The 18733-nt window shown below is 48.9% G+C and overlaps 1 protein-coding gene across 7 annotated transcripts in view; it reads left to right on the forward strand.

Moving 5' to 3' along the window:
• The window catches only part of LOC109878425 (histone-lysine N-methyltransferase 2D-like), a 46976-nt gene that overhangs the window by 22681 nt on the left and 5562 nt on the right, over positions 1-18733 (forward strand). For 6 of the 7 annotated variants that reach the window (XM_031794606.1, XM_031794609.1, XM_031794608.1 and 3 more), the window contains 17 exons: positions 205-335; positions 516-2272; positions 2376-2587; positions 2738-2804; positions 2986-3218; positions 3335-6484; positions 6931-7074; positions 7300-7464; positions 8466-8601; positions 8849-8930; positions 9343-9518; positions 9726-9850; positions 10111-10243; positions 10535-10671; positions 14670-16035; positions 16263-16399; positions 16658-16788. In XM_031794606.1, coding sequence (XP_031650466.1) covers positions 205-335; positions 516-2272; positions 2376-2587; positions 2738-2804; positions 2986-3218; positions 3335-6484; positions 6931-7074; positions 7300-7464; positions 8466-8601; positions 8849-8930; positions 9343-9518; positions 9726-9850; positions 10111-10243; positions 10535-10671; positions 14670-16035; positions 16263-16399; positions 16658-16788 — 8282 coding nt within the window. Of the gene's footprint in view, positions 1-204; positions 336-515; positions 2273-2375; positions 2588-2737; positions 2805-2985; positions 3219-3334; positions 6485-6930; positions 7075-7299; positions 7465-7698; positions 7963-8465; positions 8602-8848; positions 8931-9342; positions 9519-9725; positions 9851-10110; positions 10244-10534; positions 10672-14669; positions 16036-16262; positions 16400-16657; positions 16789-18733 lie in introns of those variants that run through there. The other variant, XM_031794611.1, reaches the window with a different exon arrangement.

Here is an 18733-nt window from a genome sequence, read left to right on the forward strand (position 1 = left end):
GTTGTGTTCAAAAATGTTTTGAAACTGGGAGGCAGTACCTGTCCAATAACAATGCTTTTTTTGTCCTTCCCTATTGCAAAACGTTTTGCTACAGTTAGCCTTACTGAACCCTTCTCAGCTGGTTCTTAGTATTTTGTTTTAAATGCTCCTGAGGGGATTGATAGTTTTGAATTAATAGTAGGTCCTTGTTGTTTGTCCCTATAGGACCGTGCCGTTACTGCTGCCGGTGCCCAGGCATCATTGGCAGGGAAGATGCACCATGCTGTGGTTCCCATGGATGTTGGCTGTCCGCCACCCCCAGGGACCCCTGCCATGATGGACCCCAACCAGCTCAGGTATGCACTCACCCCCCCCCCCCTTCTCTTTACGTCTATTTCTTAAATGCACACATAGCTGTACATTGAAATAAATGCCATCCGGAGTTGTTTTTAGCAAAGATAACTTTTGTGCACAATACTTTCTCATTAGCTCGCTGTACATGTTTTACATTTGTTGTCTGTATTTGTCTTTTGTAGACAACCAGGGCCACCCAACCCCCAGGGCATGTATGGTCGTCCTCAGTTCCCTGGGCAGTGGCAGCAGGGCCCAGGTCCCCGTCGCTTCCCTCAGCCTGGCATGGAGGGTGTGGGCCCCAGCCACCACCTCAACGCTCCCCCCAACATCCAGCAGGCCATGCAGCAGGGTATGGCTAACCCCCGTGGCCTGGTGCCTTGCCCAGGAGGGGAACCCATGCAGCCAAGCATGGACCCCGGAGGACCCCCACCACAGTTCATCGAGCTAAGGCACAACTCCCAGAGGCTGCCCCTGGGGCCCCAGATTCCCCAACGAGGGCCCCAGCAACGGCCCCCCCTCTACATCCCCCAGCAGCAGGAAATGGCCCCCAGCCAGTTTGTTCAGCATCCAGTGCCTCAAGGTATGGACCCTCAGACAGAGGGGGTCAGAGACTCACGGCTGGGGCTACAGCAGGGTAGTATGGGTCTATTAATGCCACAGCAGAGCACTGGCTCTTCGCAGCAGCAACAACAACAACAACCCCATCTCCAATCCCAGACAGGCACTCCTCAGACCCCTAACACTCTCAGCTCTCACTCTGGGCAGCAGCACCAGACCTCCACAGAGACCCAGGCTGGAGTTCCAGGGGAATCTAGTGTTGATCTTCCCGAGCCTGACCTGGAGGACCCGTTTGCCCCCAAAGGGCTAGGAGATGCCCCCGGGGATGGAGGAGTGGAAGATGAGGATGATCTGGCTCTGGATCTAGACCCTGATAAGGGTGACGACGACCTCGGTAATCTTGACAACCTGGAAACCACGGACCCACACCTAGACGACTTACTCAACAGTGACGAGTTTGACCTGCTGGCTTATACGGACCCCGAGCTGGACCAAGGGGACCCCAAGGATGTGTTCTCGGACCAGCTGCGGTTGGTGGAAGCAGAGGGTGAAACTCCAGGTACCTCTGGGGCTCAGGACAACAAAGTGGAACAGAAACCAAAAGTTGAGCAAAACCCAACCCCAAACACAGGGGGTTCCATGAACTCCTCAACTCTCCATCTGTCCTCCTCTGAGTCTGCCGTCACCTTCAGGATAAAGCTGGAGCCAGGCCAAGCTGTGGTGAAGGATGAGATGGGAGATGCTGTCTCCATGCTCCTTCAAACAAACAAACCCTCCACTCAACCAGAGAACCAGGGTGCTTCACTGAGCTCTGTGCGGTTAGGAGGGCTCCCATACCCTCTGCCGGGTCAGGCTGATTCATTATCCTCCCTGGGGGAGGACTCCCTGGCGCTGCCCGACGGAGGGGGACAGCACTCCCCTGCCGTAGATCTAGACAAAGTTGAGAGCTCCCTGGAAGCCAGCGAGCTTCCCTTGCTGATCCAGGACCTGCTGGAGCACGAGAAGAAGGAGCTCCAGAAACAGCAGCAGCAGCAACAGCAGCAGCTCAGCTCCCTCCACCAGGGGGCGATGGGGGGGCATATGGGAGGCCACCCCAACCCCCAGGGGGGTCCTGGACATATCATGCTGCCCCAGCACCACCGCCCCCCACCCCAGAGCATGATGGGACTGCCAGGTATGGTGCCACGCCCTCCACACCTTTTGCAGCAGCAAAGACTCATGGGACAACCTGGGATAACGCCGCAGCACATGGCTGCCATGGCTCAGCAACAAGGAGTGATGAGGGTGGGGCAGCCTGGTGGCATTCACCCAGGACTCAACCCTCAGCCGCAGCAGATTGTCAAACAGTCAGCTCTGGGTAATAACTTCTTCCCTGATAAAGGTAAATACATATGAGTTCTTGAGATTGTTTGAATCATGACTCTTGTTTGAATCATGACGCTTTCCTTTCCTATATTTGACCTGGTGTTTCTGCTTGCTCACAGATCTAGACAAGTTTGTGACGGACGACATCATGGATCCCATCGCCAAGGCGAAGATGGTGGCACTGAAGGGCATCAAGAGAGTTTTGGCACAGGACCCAATGGGGGTTCCCTCTGGCATCAACAGGCAACAGGTCTCTCTGTTGGCCCAGAGACTAGCTTCAGCGCCAGGAACAGGAGACCCTCAGGGTCAACTCGCATCTGGCCCATCTAAGGTACAGTGTCATTTGTCCAAACATAACCAGGACAATATGTGTTCATAATATTTATTTTGTAAAGCAGATCAATTGCTATGGGATCTTCAAAGCACAATCACTTGATTTGTTTAGTTGATTTTATATATTTGGAGTACTTTTTATTTTCAGGAAGGGGAATGCATTGACCCAACACAATCAAGACCCAACCCTCCCCAGTTTGTACAAGGGATCATCAGTAAGTTCTACAAGTGTTTAATCTTTCTAATACTTAAATGTATTTCAGTTAGTTGATGTAGTCCAGTGTTTCCCGTACCTCTCCTTGAGTACCCCCAGCCATTGCACATATTTGATATATTCCAGTACAAGCCAACCTGATTTGAATTGGTCAACTAATCACCCCCTGTTCTCCCTACCAGACGATGCAGAGCAGCACCAGTATGAAGAGTGGCTCCTGCACACCCAGCAGCTGCTGCAGATGCAGCTGAAGTTCCTGGAAGAGCAGATCGGAGCTCACCGCAAGTCCCGCAAGGCTCTGTGTGCCAAGCAGCGCACTGCCAAGAAGGCAGGCCGTGAGTTCGCCGAGGCTGACGCAGAGAAACTCAAACTGGTCACTGAGGAGCAAAGCAAGATCCAGAAACAGCTGGACCAGGTGGGGAAGAAACTCTGAAACTCCTTACCCTCTCCATCCATCCACCAACCCTCATGTTTCCCGGTCTTGGTATGGTATTAGGCACCTGTTAACCCGTATCTCTTGTTGTGTTTCAGGTGCGAAAGCAGCAGAAGGAACACACCAACTTGATTGCAGAGTACAGAAGCAAGCAGCAGCAGCACCAGCAGTGCTCTGGTCTCCTGGCCCCAGGGCCCTCTACTCAGGGGCCCCACAGTCTCTCCAAGATGCCTGGGCAGATGATGGGCCAGCAAGGGGCTCCTGTGATAAGCCAACCTCCAGGAATCATGCCCCAGGGAGGTATGCCCGTCCGAATGCCCCCACAGGGGCAGCCGTTCCTGGGAAGAGGCCAGCACCTTGGAACTCTGGGAGTTAGACCTCCTGGTCCTCCTGGTGGTCCACCTGCAGCGTTCTTCCCCCAGGGTCCAGGAGGAGTCCAAGGAGCAGACTCAAGACTTCTCCAGGAGAGACAACACAGGATGCAGATCATTCAGAAACTACAGCAGCAGCAGCAACAACAGGCGATGATGCAAGGCCAGCAGCCCATGCCCCATCCAGGTGGCCAAGCAGGTATGTTGCCACAATCACAGCCAGGCATCATGGGTAACCCTCTGATGGGTCAACAACCAAACCTCCAACAGGGAATGATGCCCAACCAGGCCATGTTGCCCCAGATTACAGTACCAGGCCAGGCTGTGCCCCAGCCACCGCAGACCCTGATGGGAGGGCAGCCTATGAACCAGCCTTTAGGCATGACGGGGGCCCAGACGGGTATACAGCAGCAACAGAGGCCTCAGCTCATGATGGGTGAGCAGGGAGTAGTGGGACACCCTCAGCTCCATGGACTCAGAGGACCTGGCCAGGCCCAGCTCACACCTCAACAACAACAAATCCTGGCTCAGCGCATGCTGGCGCAGCAGCAACTGAAGCTGCAGCAACAAGTGGCACAACAACAGCTCATTCAACCACCACCACAGGGCTTCATCAGCCAACCCAACCAGTCTCAAGACTCCCAGGGAGGACTCTCTCAACCTGCCACCCCAGGTCAAATGGGCTCTTCTCCAGCTTCAGCAGGGGGGAGCTCTCGGGTCACCCCTCAACCAGCTGAGGTGCTGCAGCAAGGGGAGGGTGGCATCCTTAGTCCTATTTCTAGGACCCCTCCACAGCAGGGTGGACCTGGACCTTCAATCCCGGGCCAGATGACCCAACCAGGGGCTTCTGGAGAGCAACAGGTGGCAGTGGGACAACAGCAGCAATACATGGCCCAGCAGCAGCAGCCGGCATTACAGCAACAACAACCTCCTCAAAATACTCAAGCTGGACTTCAACAGCAAGCAGGTTACCAACAGGTTGGCATGCATCCCCAAGTACAACAGCAGCAACCACAGCAGCAACAGCAGCTTCATCAACAAACGTCTTTACAGCGACAGAGTTCCCTCAATTCTGATCCGTCAAAGTCTGGTTTGGTCACCGTCAAGCAGGAAGGACAGCAGATGTGTTTCATGGCCCAACAACAACAGCAACAACGACAACAACAATTACAACAACATAATCTTATGCAGCAAGCCCAAGACCCAATTGGACAACAGCAACAACAACAACATGACAGTATGGGCCAGATGCAGAATGTGATAGGTCAACAGAACTACCCTGGTCAGCCTCAACCTGTCCCTGGTATGCCAGGCCACCCTAGTCCCCAGCAACAGGCCCTCATGGCACAGCAGGCCCAGCAGCAAAAGCAGCAGGCCATGATGGGCATGCTGAGAACCCAGCAGCAGGTCATGATGCCTGGCCAGAGGCCTGGAGTTCCACCCGGTCAGATACGCACCCCAGTCAACATCCAGGCTATCATAGCCCAGAACCCCCAGCTCCGACACCTCACCCCCAACCAGCAGATCCAGCACATCCAGGCCATGATCCAACAGCGCCAGCTCCAACTGCAGCAACAACAACAACAGGGCCAGATGATGAGGCTCCAGGTGTGTCAGGGACAGTCAGGGCAGATGAGGCCCCAGGGGCCCCCTGGTCTGGGGAAGCAGGTGGGACAGATCCAGAGAATGCCTGGAGGTCTGGAGGCCCAGCAGATGCACTATGGAGGAGCTCTGGGGAAACCAGGGGGATTGGGCTCCACGCAACAACCAGGGATGATAGCCCCCGGCCAACCACCAGGCGTGGTGACTCCTCAGCTGCAGCTGCAAGGGATCATGGGACCTGTAGTCCAACAGCAGCAGCCAGGAGCCTCACCTCAGTACGCCTTGAGTGTCCAACAGCAGCAGATGATGCAGCAACAGGCCCAACAACACCAGATGAGAGGCCAGCTGCCCATGACTCGCTCCCCCATGGGTCAGGTACGTGGTGGGCCCCCCCAAGGCTGCCAGATCAGGCCCGTGTCTCCCCGTCAGCCCCTGGCCAACTCCCCAGGAGACCCCCAGCGGCACGCCATGACACAGGGGTTGGGGATGCGTCAACCCAACCCAAACCAAGTCATGCAACACCAGCAACAACAGCTCCACATGGCTCAAAAACGCTTCCAGGGCTCTCCCTCCCACACAGGCTCCCCTGCAGGATCCTCAGTCCAGAAACCGGAAGCAGGCATGAGCCCAGCTACCCCGGGCACGCCACACTCCACCCACGTTGCCTCTCCGTCTGTAACTGACGGGGCAGCTGGGAAACGTAGTCCTTACAGTCAGAGCAAGCCCTCTCCTCTCAGGTCGCCTGGAGCATCCAAGAGTCCCCTGGACTACCCTGGTCTTAAGGCCGAAAGTGGCGGCACAACCCAGAGTCAAGTCCCCCCGAATAGACTTTCGCCTCAGAAGGGCGAGAATGGACTGCAACAGCATCCACAACAGGGCTCAGTGAACCAGGGTGGTCCTCAACCTCCACCAGGCTCCAGAGAGGGAACTCTGTGTAAGATGACCCTACAGAACATCAAACAGGAGCCCAGAGAGTTGACTTGTGACGGGGAAGGAAGTAGTGGTCCTCACTCTGGGGCCATCAAAAGGGAGGTGACTGGGGAGCCGGTTGGAGGGTTTGGTAACAATGGTCCTGGACTAGGAGGGGACCCTGGAGCCCACGTCCCTAGGACTGAGACAGGACAACAGCTACTGCAGAAGCTTCTGAGGACCAAGAATCTGCAGCTGGCCGCTCAGAGGCCCTCTGAGGGCATCCACAATGAGATAAACGGACACATCAACAGCAAGCTGGCCATGCTGGAGCAGAAACTACAGGGGACTCCACGCAATATGGAGGTGAGTCGGATATATCCTGTCCGTTACAGATGTCTGTCTTCTCCATGTTGAAAACTAGTAGGTACTAGTCATAGAAATAGACTTGAGCCCTATTTGGACAGGTTTAGTTTACTGGGGGAGGTCGGGTAATGTAATTACGTTCACAAAAGACGACATCTGTACATTTTGTCCGGTCAGAATCTGCCATTTCAGTCATTTTTACTTGGCATGGAGGTTATTATTCCCCCAAAAAGCTGCTGTTTTTCAACTCCAAGGTCCTTATCCCGTCCCTGTGTTTTGAGGAATATTAGAGTTTAACCGGTGTTGCACACAATTTGGGTAAGAACATGGGAACAAATTGATGCTTAAAACAGTGCCATGGATGCCTACAGATCTACTTCTATTTTAAAAGTTGAAGTGGATGAATTTGTGCCAATGAATTGCTTCATTGCTTTTGTTTTTCTCAGGATCTGCAGTCCATCACAAAGAGGGCTCCTGTTGCCAAGGCAAAGCGATCCAATAAGCCTGGAGAACGAGCACCCCAGTCCCGTAAGAAGAAGAAAGAGGAGATTGGGAAGAGCACTGAGGCCCTGATGAAACAACTGAAACAGGTAACACCTTTTCTCACTGAAACGTAGTGTGACACTTGAATTTAATGAAAGGGCGGAACTGTATATATATTTTTTCAATTAATGTGTGATGAAAAGCACTTAAAAAAACAACTTTATTTACACAGTACATGTTTGGTAGGATGCTACTGTTGACAGTAATACCTAATGTGGCTTGTTTTGTTGCTGCGACAAAAACGTAACAGTTTTGTCATTCTTTTCTCCCAGGGCCTTTCTCTCCTTCCCCTGATGGAGCCCTCCATCACTGCCAGTCTGGACCTGTTCGCCCCCTTTGGCAGCAGCCCAGCCAACGGCAAGGCCCAGCTCAAGGGCTCCTTTGGAAATGCGTTACTGGGGAACATCCCAGACTATTACTCTCAGCTGCTCACCAAGGTATGTTCTGTTAAGCAACCTGATGTGTACAGCATGGACTTACTGTTGTGGTCCAAATTTCCAGCTGCATATTACTCTTAATGCAGGAGTTATTAGTGTGTATACTGAACAAAACTATAAAAGCAACATGCAACAATTTCAACCATTTTACTGAGTTACAGTTTATAAAAGGAAATCAGTCAATTTAAATAAATTCATTAGATCCTAATCAATGGATTTCACATGACTTGGCAGGGGCAGAGTGCATGGCTGGGCCTGGGAGGGCCCTACCGCTGGGGAGCTAAGCCCAGCCAATCAGAATGAGTTTTTCCCCACAAAAGGGCTTTATTACAGACAGAAATACTCCTCAGTTTCATCAGCTGTCTGGGTAGCTGGAGTCCAGACGATCCTGCATGTGAAGAAGACGGATGTGGAGGTCCTGGGCTGGCGTGGTTACGCGTGGTCTGCGGGTTGTGAGGCCTGTTGGATGTACTGCCAAATTCTCTAAAATGATGTCGGAGGAAATGAACATTCAATTCTCTGGCAAAAGCTCTGGTGGACATTCCTGTAGTCTGCATGCCAATTGCACGCTCCCTCAACTTGAGACATCTTTGGTGTTGTGTGACAAAACTGTGTGGCCTGTTATTGTCCTCAGCACAAGGTGCACCTGTGTAATGATCATGTTGTTTTAAATCAGCTTCTTCATATGCCACAGCTGTCAGGTGCATGGATTATCTTGGCAAAGGAGAAATGCTCACTAACGGGGATATAAACACATTTGTACACCAAATTTGAGAGAAATGTGCCTTTTGTGCGTATGAAACATTTCTGGGATCTTTTATTTCAGCTCATAAAACATGGGACCTACCCTTTACATGTTGTGTTTCTATTTTTGTTCAGTATGTATTCACTCGCCCAGCAACTAAGTTTAAGAAGATGTGCATATGACAACAAGCACTTTTATTGCTCTCAATTATCCTACTGTCAACTGTGTAACCTTGGCTAACCCTATATCCTAACAGAGTAACCTTAGTAATCCACCGACACCCCCGTCTTCCCTGCCCCCCACACCACCCCCCTCGGTGCAGCACAAATTGCTCAACGGGGCTACAGCTGTGGAGGAGCTGACTGAGGAACAGGAAACAGAGGACACTATGGGTAAGAAGAGGCTTTTATTTATTTTTATTAAAAATAAAATCACACTTAGTCTCCCTTCTGAACATCTGTGGGGTTTTGTACAGCCACCCCAAAATTCAGGTAGTGAATTGTGTAATCTAAAACCCTCAGCAATTTTGTGTTCCCATCCGGCTCGAAGGACCAATGTAAGGATTTTGTAGAGTGCAGTCCGACTTGATGAGCAGCTGAACAGTATGTTAATAGTTGTATCTCTATAATTTGCCTGTAGATTCTGTGACTGAGGAGGTAAAGAGTGTGGATATTTTAGCTGCGCTCCCCACCCCACCTCACAACCAGAACGAGGACATCAGGTATGATACAGAGCCTGACTGAATCCTGCGTCTCTGCGTGACATGTACCGTATCAGTGACGGCTGTGTTAGTGATTTAAAGCGTTTTGAAGGAGGATGGGTGAAAATACATTTGAGAAAATAACTTTTTAAATAGCCTAAGCCAATGGGGTGACATGCTTTTATTGGGATCACATTGCTGTTACTGTTTTAAACTTTCCCTCAATATTTTGAGGGCGACCATCCTCCTACTTCTCTGCCATGTATATTACCTCCCATTATATTACCCAGTGTGACCTTTAGACTGACCAACTGTATTTTCCAGGATGGAGAGCATCAATTTAGCTCTCAATACTAAAAAAGTACTCCAATAATAATGAGTAGTTATTTAGTATGACGTTAATCTCAGACATGACCTTTCCTGTATCTTTCAGGATGGAAAGTGATGAGGACAGCGATGCTCCAGATAGTATTGTCCCAGCGTCCTCTCCTGAGTGTGACTTAGGTGACGAGGCGCTACGCTTCCCTCGCTTCCGAGAACCCAAAGAGGAGGAGATGGAGAGAACCATCTCCCCTACCATACCACTCATCCCCCGCACTGCCATCCCTGGTAGGACCACTATACAGGCATAAAAAATGTATTTGTTGAAAATGCACTTATTGTAGGTGATTCTTGAGCATCTAAGAGCATTGCTCAATAACTAAAATACTTTAAAATGTACATAACTAATATTTGGACTATCACTTCTGAAATAACTTACTTATGGATTCACTCTGTCTTGCCAGTCCACGTCACCTTTTTTCTGTTCTTGTCCAGTGTTTCCAGAGAACAAGCCGTTTGAAGCAGCTGATGGCAAGGCGGTGTCTACAACCAACCCCTGGGACAAAGCCAAGAGCAACGAGGTTGCTGTGACCTTCACACTGTCCTCCGCTGCAGCCAAGGTAGCGAGCTAACCCCCTTCCATCCTTACACCCCTTTCCTATCCACTCTCACTTTCACTTCAACCCCTCTCCTATCTAGACTGGTCCCAGATCAGTTTGTGCTGTCTTGCCAACTCCTATGGTAATTGTTGCATCATGTTTGGCAATATGACACAAACCGATGTGGCACCAGGCGATCTCCTGCCTGAACTGAACCATGAACTGTGTGTCATTGAAAACAACCAAGATCTTGATTGATTGGTTGATGTATATTTCTCTAGAATCTGAACCATGTGATGGTGGTGGTGGCTCAGCTGCTGCACATACGGATGCCTGGTTCCTATGAGGTAGCTTTCTCTCCCAGCCCAGGCAGGGCAGGAGCCTCAGGACCCGGCAAAGAACCCGTACAACCAGGTACTGGACCTCCAGCTGACTTGTATTATATTTATCTTCACACTTAGAAAGTCCCAAATATAATGTAGATACAATGTTGTTACCTACTAAATATTGATCTAACCAGAGACCTAAGGTTTAGCAAAGAGGATAAGCTCATCCTGATTTTAAAGTTTCTCCAGGTTGAATTTACCCCGTCTTACTTTTGAGAACATGGTTAGCTAGATAAATGTATTGGAGAAACAGAACATGAAATGGTCAGATACATTTATTGATAAAACCAATCATGGTAACAGTGAAGTCTCCCCTCAGGTGCCCTGTGTGTGAAGACTGGTGGTATAGAAGGTAGTTCACCCAGCCAGAATGCAGAGTGGCTGAGACAGTTTGATATTTCTCTGCCAGGCTGCACTCTGAAGAAACAGGTGGACATCCTCTCACTCATCAAACAGGTACGTCCCACTGCATTCTATTTATTTCAGGAATGGGATATTTCCTGATTAATCAAAAAGGCTTGCTCTTTTATATTTATTCTCCAATAATATAGAATCAATCAATCACATGTATTTATAAAGCTATACAGAAACCCAGCCTAAAACCCCAAACGGCAAGCAATGCAGATGTAGAAGAACGGTGGCTAGGGAAAACTCCCTAGGAACCTAGGAAGAAGCCTAGAGAGGAACCAGGCTCTGACTGGTGGCCAGTCCTCTTCTGGCTGTGCTGGGTGGAGATTATAACAGAACATGGCCAAGATGTTCAAATGTTCATAGATGACCAGCAGGGTCAAATAATAATAATCACAGTGGTTGTAGAGGGGGCAACAGGTCAGCGCCTCAGGAGTAAATGTCAGTTGGTTTTTCATAGCCGAGCATTCAGAGTTTGCGACAGCAGGTGCGTGCGGTAGAGAGATTAGAAAACAGCAGGTCTGGGACAAGGTGGACAGGTCAGGGTTCTATAGCCACAGGCAGAACAGTTGAAACGGGAGCAGCAGCACGACCAGACGGACTGGGGACAGCAAGGAGACATCAGACCAGGTAGTCCTGAGGCATGGTCCTAGGGCTCAGGTCCTCCGGGAGGAGAGGGAGCATACTTAAATTTGCACAGGACACCAGATAAGACGGGAGAATTACACCAGATATAACAGACTGACCCTAGCCCCCTGACACATGAACTATTGCAGCATAAATACTGGAAGCTGAGAATGGAGGGGTCGGGAGACACTGTGGCTCCATCTGATACCCCCGAACAAGGCCAACCAGGCAAGTTGCACAGCCCCCACACCACTAGAGGGATATCAACAGACCACCAACCTACTACCCTGAGACCAGGTTGAGTAAAGCCCACGAAGATCACCACCGCATGAGCCCAAGGGGGCGCCAACCCGGACAGGGAGATCACGTCAGTGACTCAACCCTCCTAGGGATGGCATGGAAGAGCACTAGTAAGCCAGTGACAGCCAGAGTCAGTTTAAATTGTCCAAGTTTAAACTTTTACCGCCATCCACTTCTTTATGTCTGAAACACAATCTTCCACGGTAGGCAATTTTGGGGCTTCACCGTGTTTCATCGAAATGTACAGCTGTGTATCGTCCACATAGTAGTGAAAGTTAACATTATGTTTCCGAATGACATCACCAAGAGGTAAAATATATCGTGAAAACAATAGTGGTCCTAAAATGGAACCTTGCTGAACACTGACATTTACAATTGATTTGTCAGAGGACAAACAAACCATCCAGAGAGACAAATTTATATCTTTCCCGACAGATAAGATCTAAACCAGGCAAGAACTTCTCCGTGTAGACCAATTAGGGTTTCCAATCTCTCCAAAAGACTGTGGTGATTGATGGTGTCAAAAGCAGCTCTAAGGTGTAGGTGCACGAGGACAGATGCAGAGCCTTGGTCTGACGCCATTAAAAGGTAATTTACCACCTTCACGAGTGCAGTCTCAGTTCTATGATGGGATCTAAAACCAGACTGTTGAAGCGTTTCAAATACATTATTTGTCTTCAGGAAGACAGTGAGTTACTGCGCAACAGCTTTTTCATTTGTTTTGAGAGGAATGGGAGATTCGATTAAGGCCGATTTTGAGTGTTTTTACAATTTCTGGGTCAAGATTTGGCTTTTTCAAGAGAAATGTATTATTGCCACTTTTAGTGAGTTCGGTACACAGCCGGTGGATTGGTAGCCGTTTCCGATGTTCAGCGTAGGAGGGCCAAGCACAGGAAGCAGCTCTTTCAGTAGTTTATTTGGATTTGGGTCTAGTATGCAACTTCAAGATTTAGAGGCCATGACTATTTTCATGAATGTGTCAAGAGATATAGAATTTAAAAACCTTGTCTCCATCGATTCTAGGTCCTGGCAGTGTTGTGCAGACTCAGGACAACTGAGTCTGCAGACCTATCGCTACGCCAACATCCTGATCACATCCCTGTACAGTCTTCCTCTGATATAACCTTGTATATTTACGATGTAGCTATATTTTAACAACAAGGCCAGAGGGGGTGTGGTATATGGCCAATATACCACGGCTAAGGGCTGTTCTTATGCACGGCGCAACGCTGAGTGCCTTATTGCTATTATAAACTGGTTACCTGTGGTATATGGTCTGATATACCACGGCTGTCAGCCAATCAGCATTCAGGGCTTGAAATACCCAAATTAATAATTATCATTATATTTTAGCTCAAATATGTTAATAGTATGCTCATATAAATCTGTGCTTGTCTATACTTAACATTCCAAAAATGACCCTTCATCCCTTATTATGTAAAATCCTTTGAGCATCTGGAAATAGCTATATACAGTGCCTTTTAAAAGTATTCACCTCCCTTGGCGTTTTTTCCTATTTTGTTGCATTACAGCCTGTAATTTTATGATTTTTATGTAATGGACATACACAAAATAGTCCAAATTGGTGAAGTGAAATGAAAAAAAAAGTACTTATTTAAAAAATAAAAGGAAAAGTGGTGTGTGCATTTGTATTCACCCCTTTGCTATGAAGCGCCTAAATAAGATCTGGTGCAACCAATTACCTTCAGAAGTCACATAATTAGTTAGATTACACACAGGTGAACTTCATCTAAGTGTCATATGATCTCAGTGTATATATACACCTGTTCTGAAAGGCCCCAGAATCTGCAACACTACTAAGCAAGGGGCACCACCAAGCAAGCGGCACCATGAAGACCAAGTAGCTCTCCAAACAGGTCAAGGACAAAGTTGTGAAGAGGTACAGATCAGGGTTGGGTTATAAAAAAATATCTGAAACTTTGAACATCCCACAGAGCACCATTAAATCCATGATTTAAAACATGTAAAGAATATGGCTCCAAAACAAACCTGCCAAGAGAGGGCTGCCCACCAAAACTCACGGACCAGGCAAGGAGGGCATTAATCAGAGGGGCAACAAAGAGACCGAAGATGACCTTGATAACCTCCACAGCAGAGATTGGAGTATCTGTCCAGGACCACTTTAAGCCGTTCACTCCACAGAGCTGGGCTTTACGGAAGAGTGGCCAGAAAAAAAGCCATTGTTAAAGAAAAAGTAAGAAAACACATTTGGTGTTCGCCAAAAGGCATATGGGAGACTCTCCAAACATATGGAAGAAGGTACTCTGGTCAGATGAGACAAAAATTGAGCTTTTTGGCCATTTAAGGAAAACGCTATGTCTGGCTCAAACCCAACATCTCATCACCACGAGTTTTCTATCCGAGTTTTGAAACAACCTGATGGCAGCATCATGCTGTGGGGATGTTTTTCATCGGCAGGGACTGGTAAACTGGTCAGAATTGAAGGAATGTTTGATGGTGCTAAATACAGGGAAGTTCTTGAGGGAAACCTGTTTCAGTCTTCGAGAGATTTGAGACTGGGACGGAGGTTCACCTTCCAGCAGGACAATGACCCTAAGCATACTGCTAAAGCAATACTCGAGTTCCATGTCTTGGAATGGCCTAGTTAAAGCGCAGACCTCAATCCAATTGAGAATCTGTGCTATGACTTAAATATTGCTGTACACCAGCGGAACCCATCCAACTGGAGAAGTTTTGCCTTGAAGAATGGGCAAAAATCGCAGTGGAAAGATGTGCCAAGCTTAGAGACACAGCCCAAGAGACTTGCAGCTGTAATTGCTGCAAAAGGTGACTACAAAGTATTGACTTGGGGGGGGGGGGGTGAATAGCTATGTACGCTCAAGTTTTCAGGTTTTTGTCTTTTTTGTTTTCACAATACAAAAAAATATTTTGCATCTTCAAAGTGGTAGGCATGTTGTGTAAATCAAATGATACAAAATTCCCCCAAATCCAGGTTGCAAGGCAACAACATAGGAAAAAAGCCACTGTAAATCCAATCAATTACTATTAGTCTGGTTAGCTGGAGACCTTTGCACATGGCTTTCTTTTTGTCAGTGACCTGGAGATGATCCCTAAAAACACTTTCATTTCTCTCCCAGGAGTTGCCGGAGCAGGAGGACAAACCGGTTCAGCACTGTTATACAACTAACGTGTCTGACCTGGATGTACGCCACCTTCCTGTCATCCCTGTTGAAGACTCTCCGCCCTCCTCTCCTTCTCCTCCACCTCCTGCCCCTGCTCTTACTAGTGAGCCTGAGACTGAGCCTCCAACCCAGCCAGCCTCCCCCTCCACCACCCAGCCAGCCTCCCCCTCCACCACCCAGCCAGCATCTCCCTCTCAAGCTCCCTCCAGCCCTGCTCAGACCACCATTCAGGTCAAAACAGAGCCTGCCACCACCACTGTTCAGATCAAAATGGAGCCTGATGCTGAAGCCATCCTTCCTCCTCCTGATGCTAGTGCTGAGGCAGACTATGATGCCAAGCCTGCTGACCAGCCAGCCCCCCAGGACATCCCCACCTCCCCAACCCCCAGCCTGGAGGTGACCTCCCCCAAGGTCAAGCACCGCAGCAGGCCCCTCTCCCCCGACCCCGAGGAAATGGTGGTCCGGCCCAAGGTGAAAAAGTGGAAGGGCCTCCGCTGGAAGCGTCTCCAGATCGTCATCACCATCCGTAAAGGAGGTTCCAAGAAGGAGAGCAGTCGTGGGGTCTCAGAGCTCATGGAGCGTCTCCGCATCACCCTGAGGCCTGACAAGCTGCCCCGGGACAAACGCAAGTGCTGCTTCTGCCACGAGGAGGGTGATGGCGCCACAGATGGCCCCGCCAGGCTCCTCAACATCGATGTGGACCTGTGGGTTCATCTCAACTGCGCCCTGTGGAGCACGGAGGTGTACGAGACGCAGGGAGGCGCGCTGATGAATGTAGAAATGGCATTGAGGCGCGGTCTCCGCACCCGCTGTGCCTGCTGCCAGAAGACTGGTGCTACCAACAGCTGCAACCGCCTGCGCTGCCCCAACGTCTACCACTTCACCTGCGGCATCCGGGCCCGCTGTATGTTCTTCAGGGACAAGACCATGCTGTGCACCCAACACAAACTGAAAGGACCCAGCGAGGAGGAGCTGACGGGCTTCGCCGTGTTCCGGCGCGTTTACATCGAGAGAGACGAGGTCAAGCAGATCGCCAGTATCTTACAACGCGGCGACCGCATCCACCTGTTCCGCGTAGGTGGCCTCATCTTCCACGCCGTAGGTCAGCTGCTGCCATCTCAGATGCAAGCCTTCCACTCCCCGACCGCCATCTTCCCCGTGGGCTTCGAGGCTACCAGGATCTACTGGAGCACGCGGGTGCCTAACCGCCGGTGTCGGTATCGTTGCCGTATCAGCGAGACGGAGGGAAGGCCGATGTTCGAGGTACGGGTGCTGGAGCATGGACAGGAGGACCTGCACTACCGCGACACCAGCCCAGAAGGTACATTCTTAAAGTCTGTCCCCACACCCTGCTCTGGCTGCCGCTCTGTGTTAAAATGTGTAGTCACAGAACTGACCACAGTTCATGTTAATGTCAGGTTAATGTCTAAATTGCCTTTAATTCAGAATTTCATTGCAATCCCAGCCATTTCTGTAATTTAAATGAAATTGACTCCACCTCTGCTATTTACTAATCTGGTCTGTAACCATGTCCTGTGTTTCCTCTAGGTATCTGGGACAGAGTGGTTCAGTCTGTAGCTAAGCTGAGAGAAGAGTCTGCCATGCTGAAACTGTTCACTGATCACGTGAAGGCAGAGGAGATGTACGGCCTCACTGTCCACGCTGTGCTGCGCATCACTGAGTCGGTAAGAAGTCCTAAGGGAAAGCGGCATCGCCATTTTGTTTTTCCCCTCTGCTCTCATTTGTTTCCATAATATCAATGTCTGTGTCTCCAATGTCACCCTATTAAGCCATACAGTGCCCTACTTTGAGTCCTTTCGACCAGAGTCACCAGGACTTTGGTTAACAGTAGTGCACTGTAGAGGAAATAAGGTTTCATCTGAGAGATAGACAATGTTATTTCATCGTTAACTTCACTAACATCCTGTGTGTTACATTATCAGTTGCCTGGAGTGGAGAACTGCCAGAATTATGTGTTCCGTTATGGTCGCCACCCTCTGATGGAGCTGCCCCTCATGATCAACCCCACTGGCTGCGCCCGTTCCGAACCCAAGATCCTCACACACTGCAAGAGGTAAGAATGCAGTATAGTCCTCCACAGATTGTTATTGTACTGTAGAGAGAAACTGCAGGTAGGATCAAGATCCTCTTGCACTGCAAGATGTAAGACTGCAATATACTATTCCAAATAGATCTATAGTAATAGTTTTATTATAAACTGGGTGGTTCGAGACCTGAATGCTGATTGGCCGAAAGCCGTGGTATATCAGACCGTATACTGCGGGTAGGACAAAACATATGTATTTTAACTGTAAAAATGTACAGTGCATTCAAAGTATTTATACCTCTTCCCCTTTCATTAATTTTGTTACGTTACAGCCTTATTCTAAAATGGATCAACATTTACAAAAAGTATCATCAGTTCTCACACACAATGCCCCATAACGACAAAGCAAAATGTTTTTTTTTTGTGCAAATTTATAAAAAAAATAAACAAATACCTTATTTACATAAGTATTCAGATCCTTTGCTATGAGATTTGAAATTGAGCTCAGGGACATCCTGTTTCCATTGATCATCCTTGATGTTTCTACTGCTTGATTGGAGTCCACCTGTGGTAAATTAAATTGATTGGACATGATTCAGAAAGGCAAACACCTGTCTATATAAGGTCCCACAGTTGACAGTGCATGTCGGAGCAAAACCAAGCCATGACGTTGAAGGAATTGTCTGTAGCGCTCTGACAGGTTTGTGTCGAGGAAAAGATCTGGGGAAGTGTACCAAAACATTTCTGCAGTATTGAAGGTCCCCAAGAACAAAGTGGGATATACAGAAGTCTGGAACCACATAGACCCTTCCTAGATCAGGTAGGTGACCAAAAACGCAATGGTCACTCTGACAGAGCTCCAGAGCTCCTCTGTGGAGCACTCAATCAGGCCTTTATGGTAGAGTGGCCAGACGGAAGCCACTCCTCAGTAAAAGGCACATGACAGCCCGCTTGGAGTTTGCCAAAAGGCACCTAAAGGACTCTGACCATGTGTAACAAGATCCTTCGCTCTGATGAAACCAAGATTGAACTCTTGGCTTGAATGCCAAGTGTCACGTCTGGAGGAAACCTGGTACCATCCCTACGGTGAAGCATGGTGGTGGCAGCATCATGCTGTGGGGATGTTTTTCAGCGGCACGGACTGGGAGACTAGTCAGGATCAAGGGAAAGCTGAACAGAGCCGAGTACAGAGATATCCTTGATGAAAACCTGCTTCAGAGCGCTCAGGACTGGGGTGAAGGTTCACCTTCCAACAGGACAATGACCCTAAACACACAGCCAAGACAACGCAGGAGTGGCTCCGGGACAAGTCTCTGAATGTCCTTGAGTGGCCCAGCCAGAGCCTGGACATGAACCCAATCGAACATCTCCGGAGAGACCTGAAAATAGCTGTGCAGTGACGCTCCCCATCCAACCTGACAGAGCTTGAGAGATCTGCAGAGAACAATGAGAGAAACTCCCTCCTTTTAGTGTCATATCCAAAAAGACTCCAGGCTGTAATCGCTGCCAAAGGTGCTTCAACATTGTACTGAGTAAAGGGTCTGAATATTTATGTAAATGTAATATTTCAGTAATACATTTGGAAAAATGTCTAAACCTGTTTTTGCTTTGTCATTTTGTGGTATTGTGTTTTAGCTTGACGAGAGGAGATAACAATGTTAATCCATTTTAGAATGAGGCTGTAACTTAACAAAATGTGGAAAAAGTTATAGGGTCTGAATACTTTCCGAATGCACTGTACATTGGTAACCAGTTTATAATAACAATAAGGCACCTTGGGGTTTTGTGGTATATACTCCGCGTTATGTTGTGCCTAAGAACAGCCCTTAGCCGTGGTATGTTGGCCATATACCACACCCCCTCATAATGTGTTTTATCAAATGTTGTCATACTGAGCAGTGAAACTAGTAGTTTCTTATTAGTAAACTAACAAGTCTAAACTGAATGATTGACATGATGACTGTGCAGACTG

Source organism: Oncorhynchus kisutch, linkage group LG17 (assembly GCF_002021735.2).
Source record: "Oncorhynchus kisutch isolate 150728-3 linkage group LG17, Okis_V2, whole genome shotgun sequence".
NCBI lineage: Eukaryota > Metazoa > Chordata > Actinopteri > Salmoniformes > Salmonidae > Oncorhynchus > Oncorhynchus kisutch.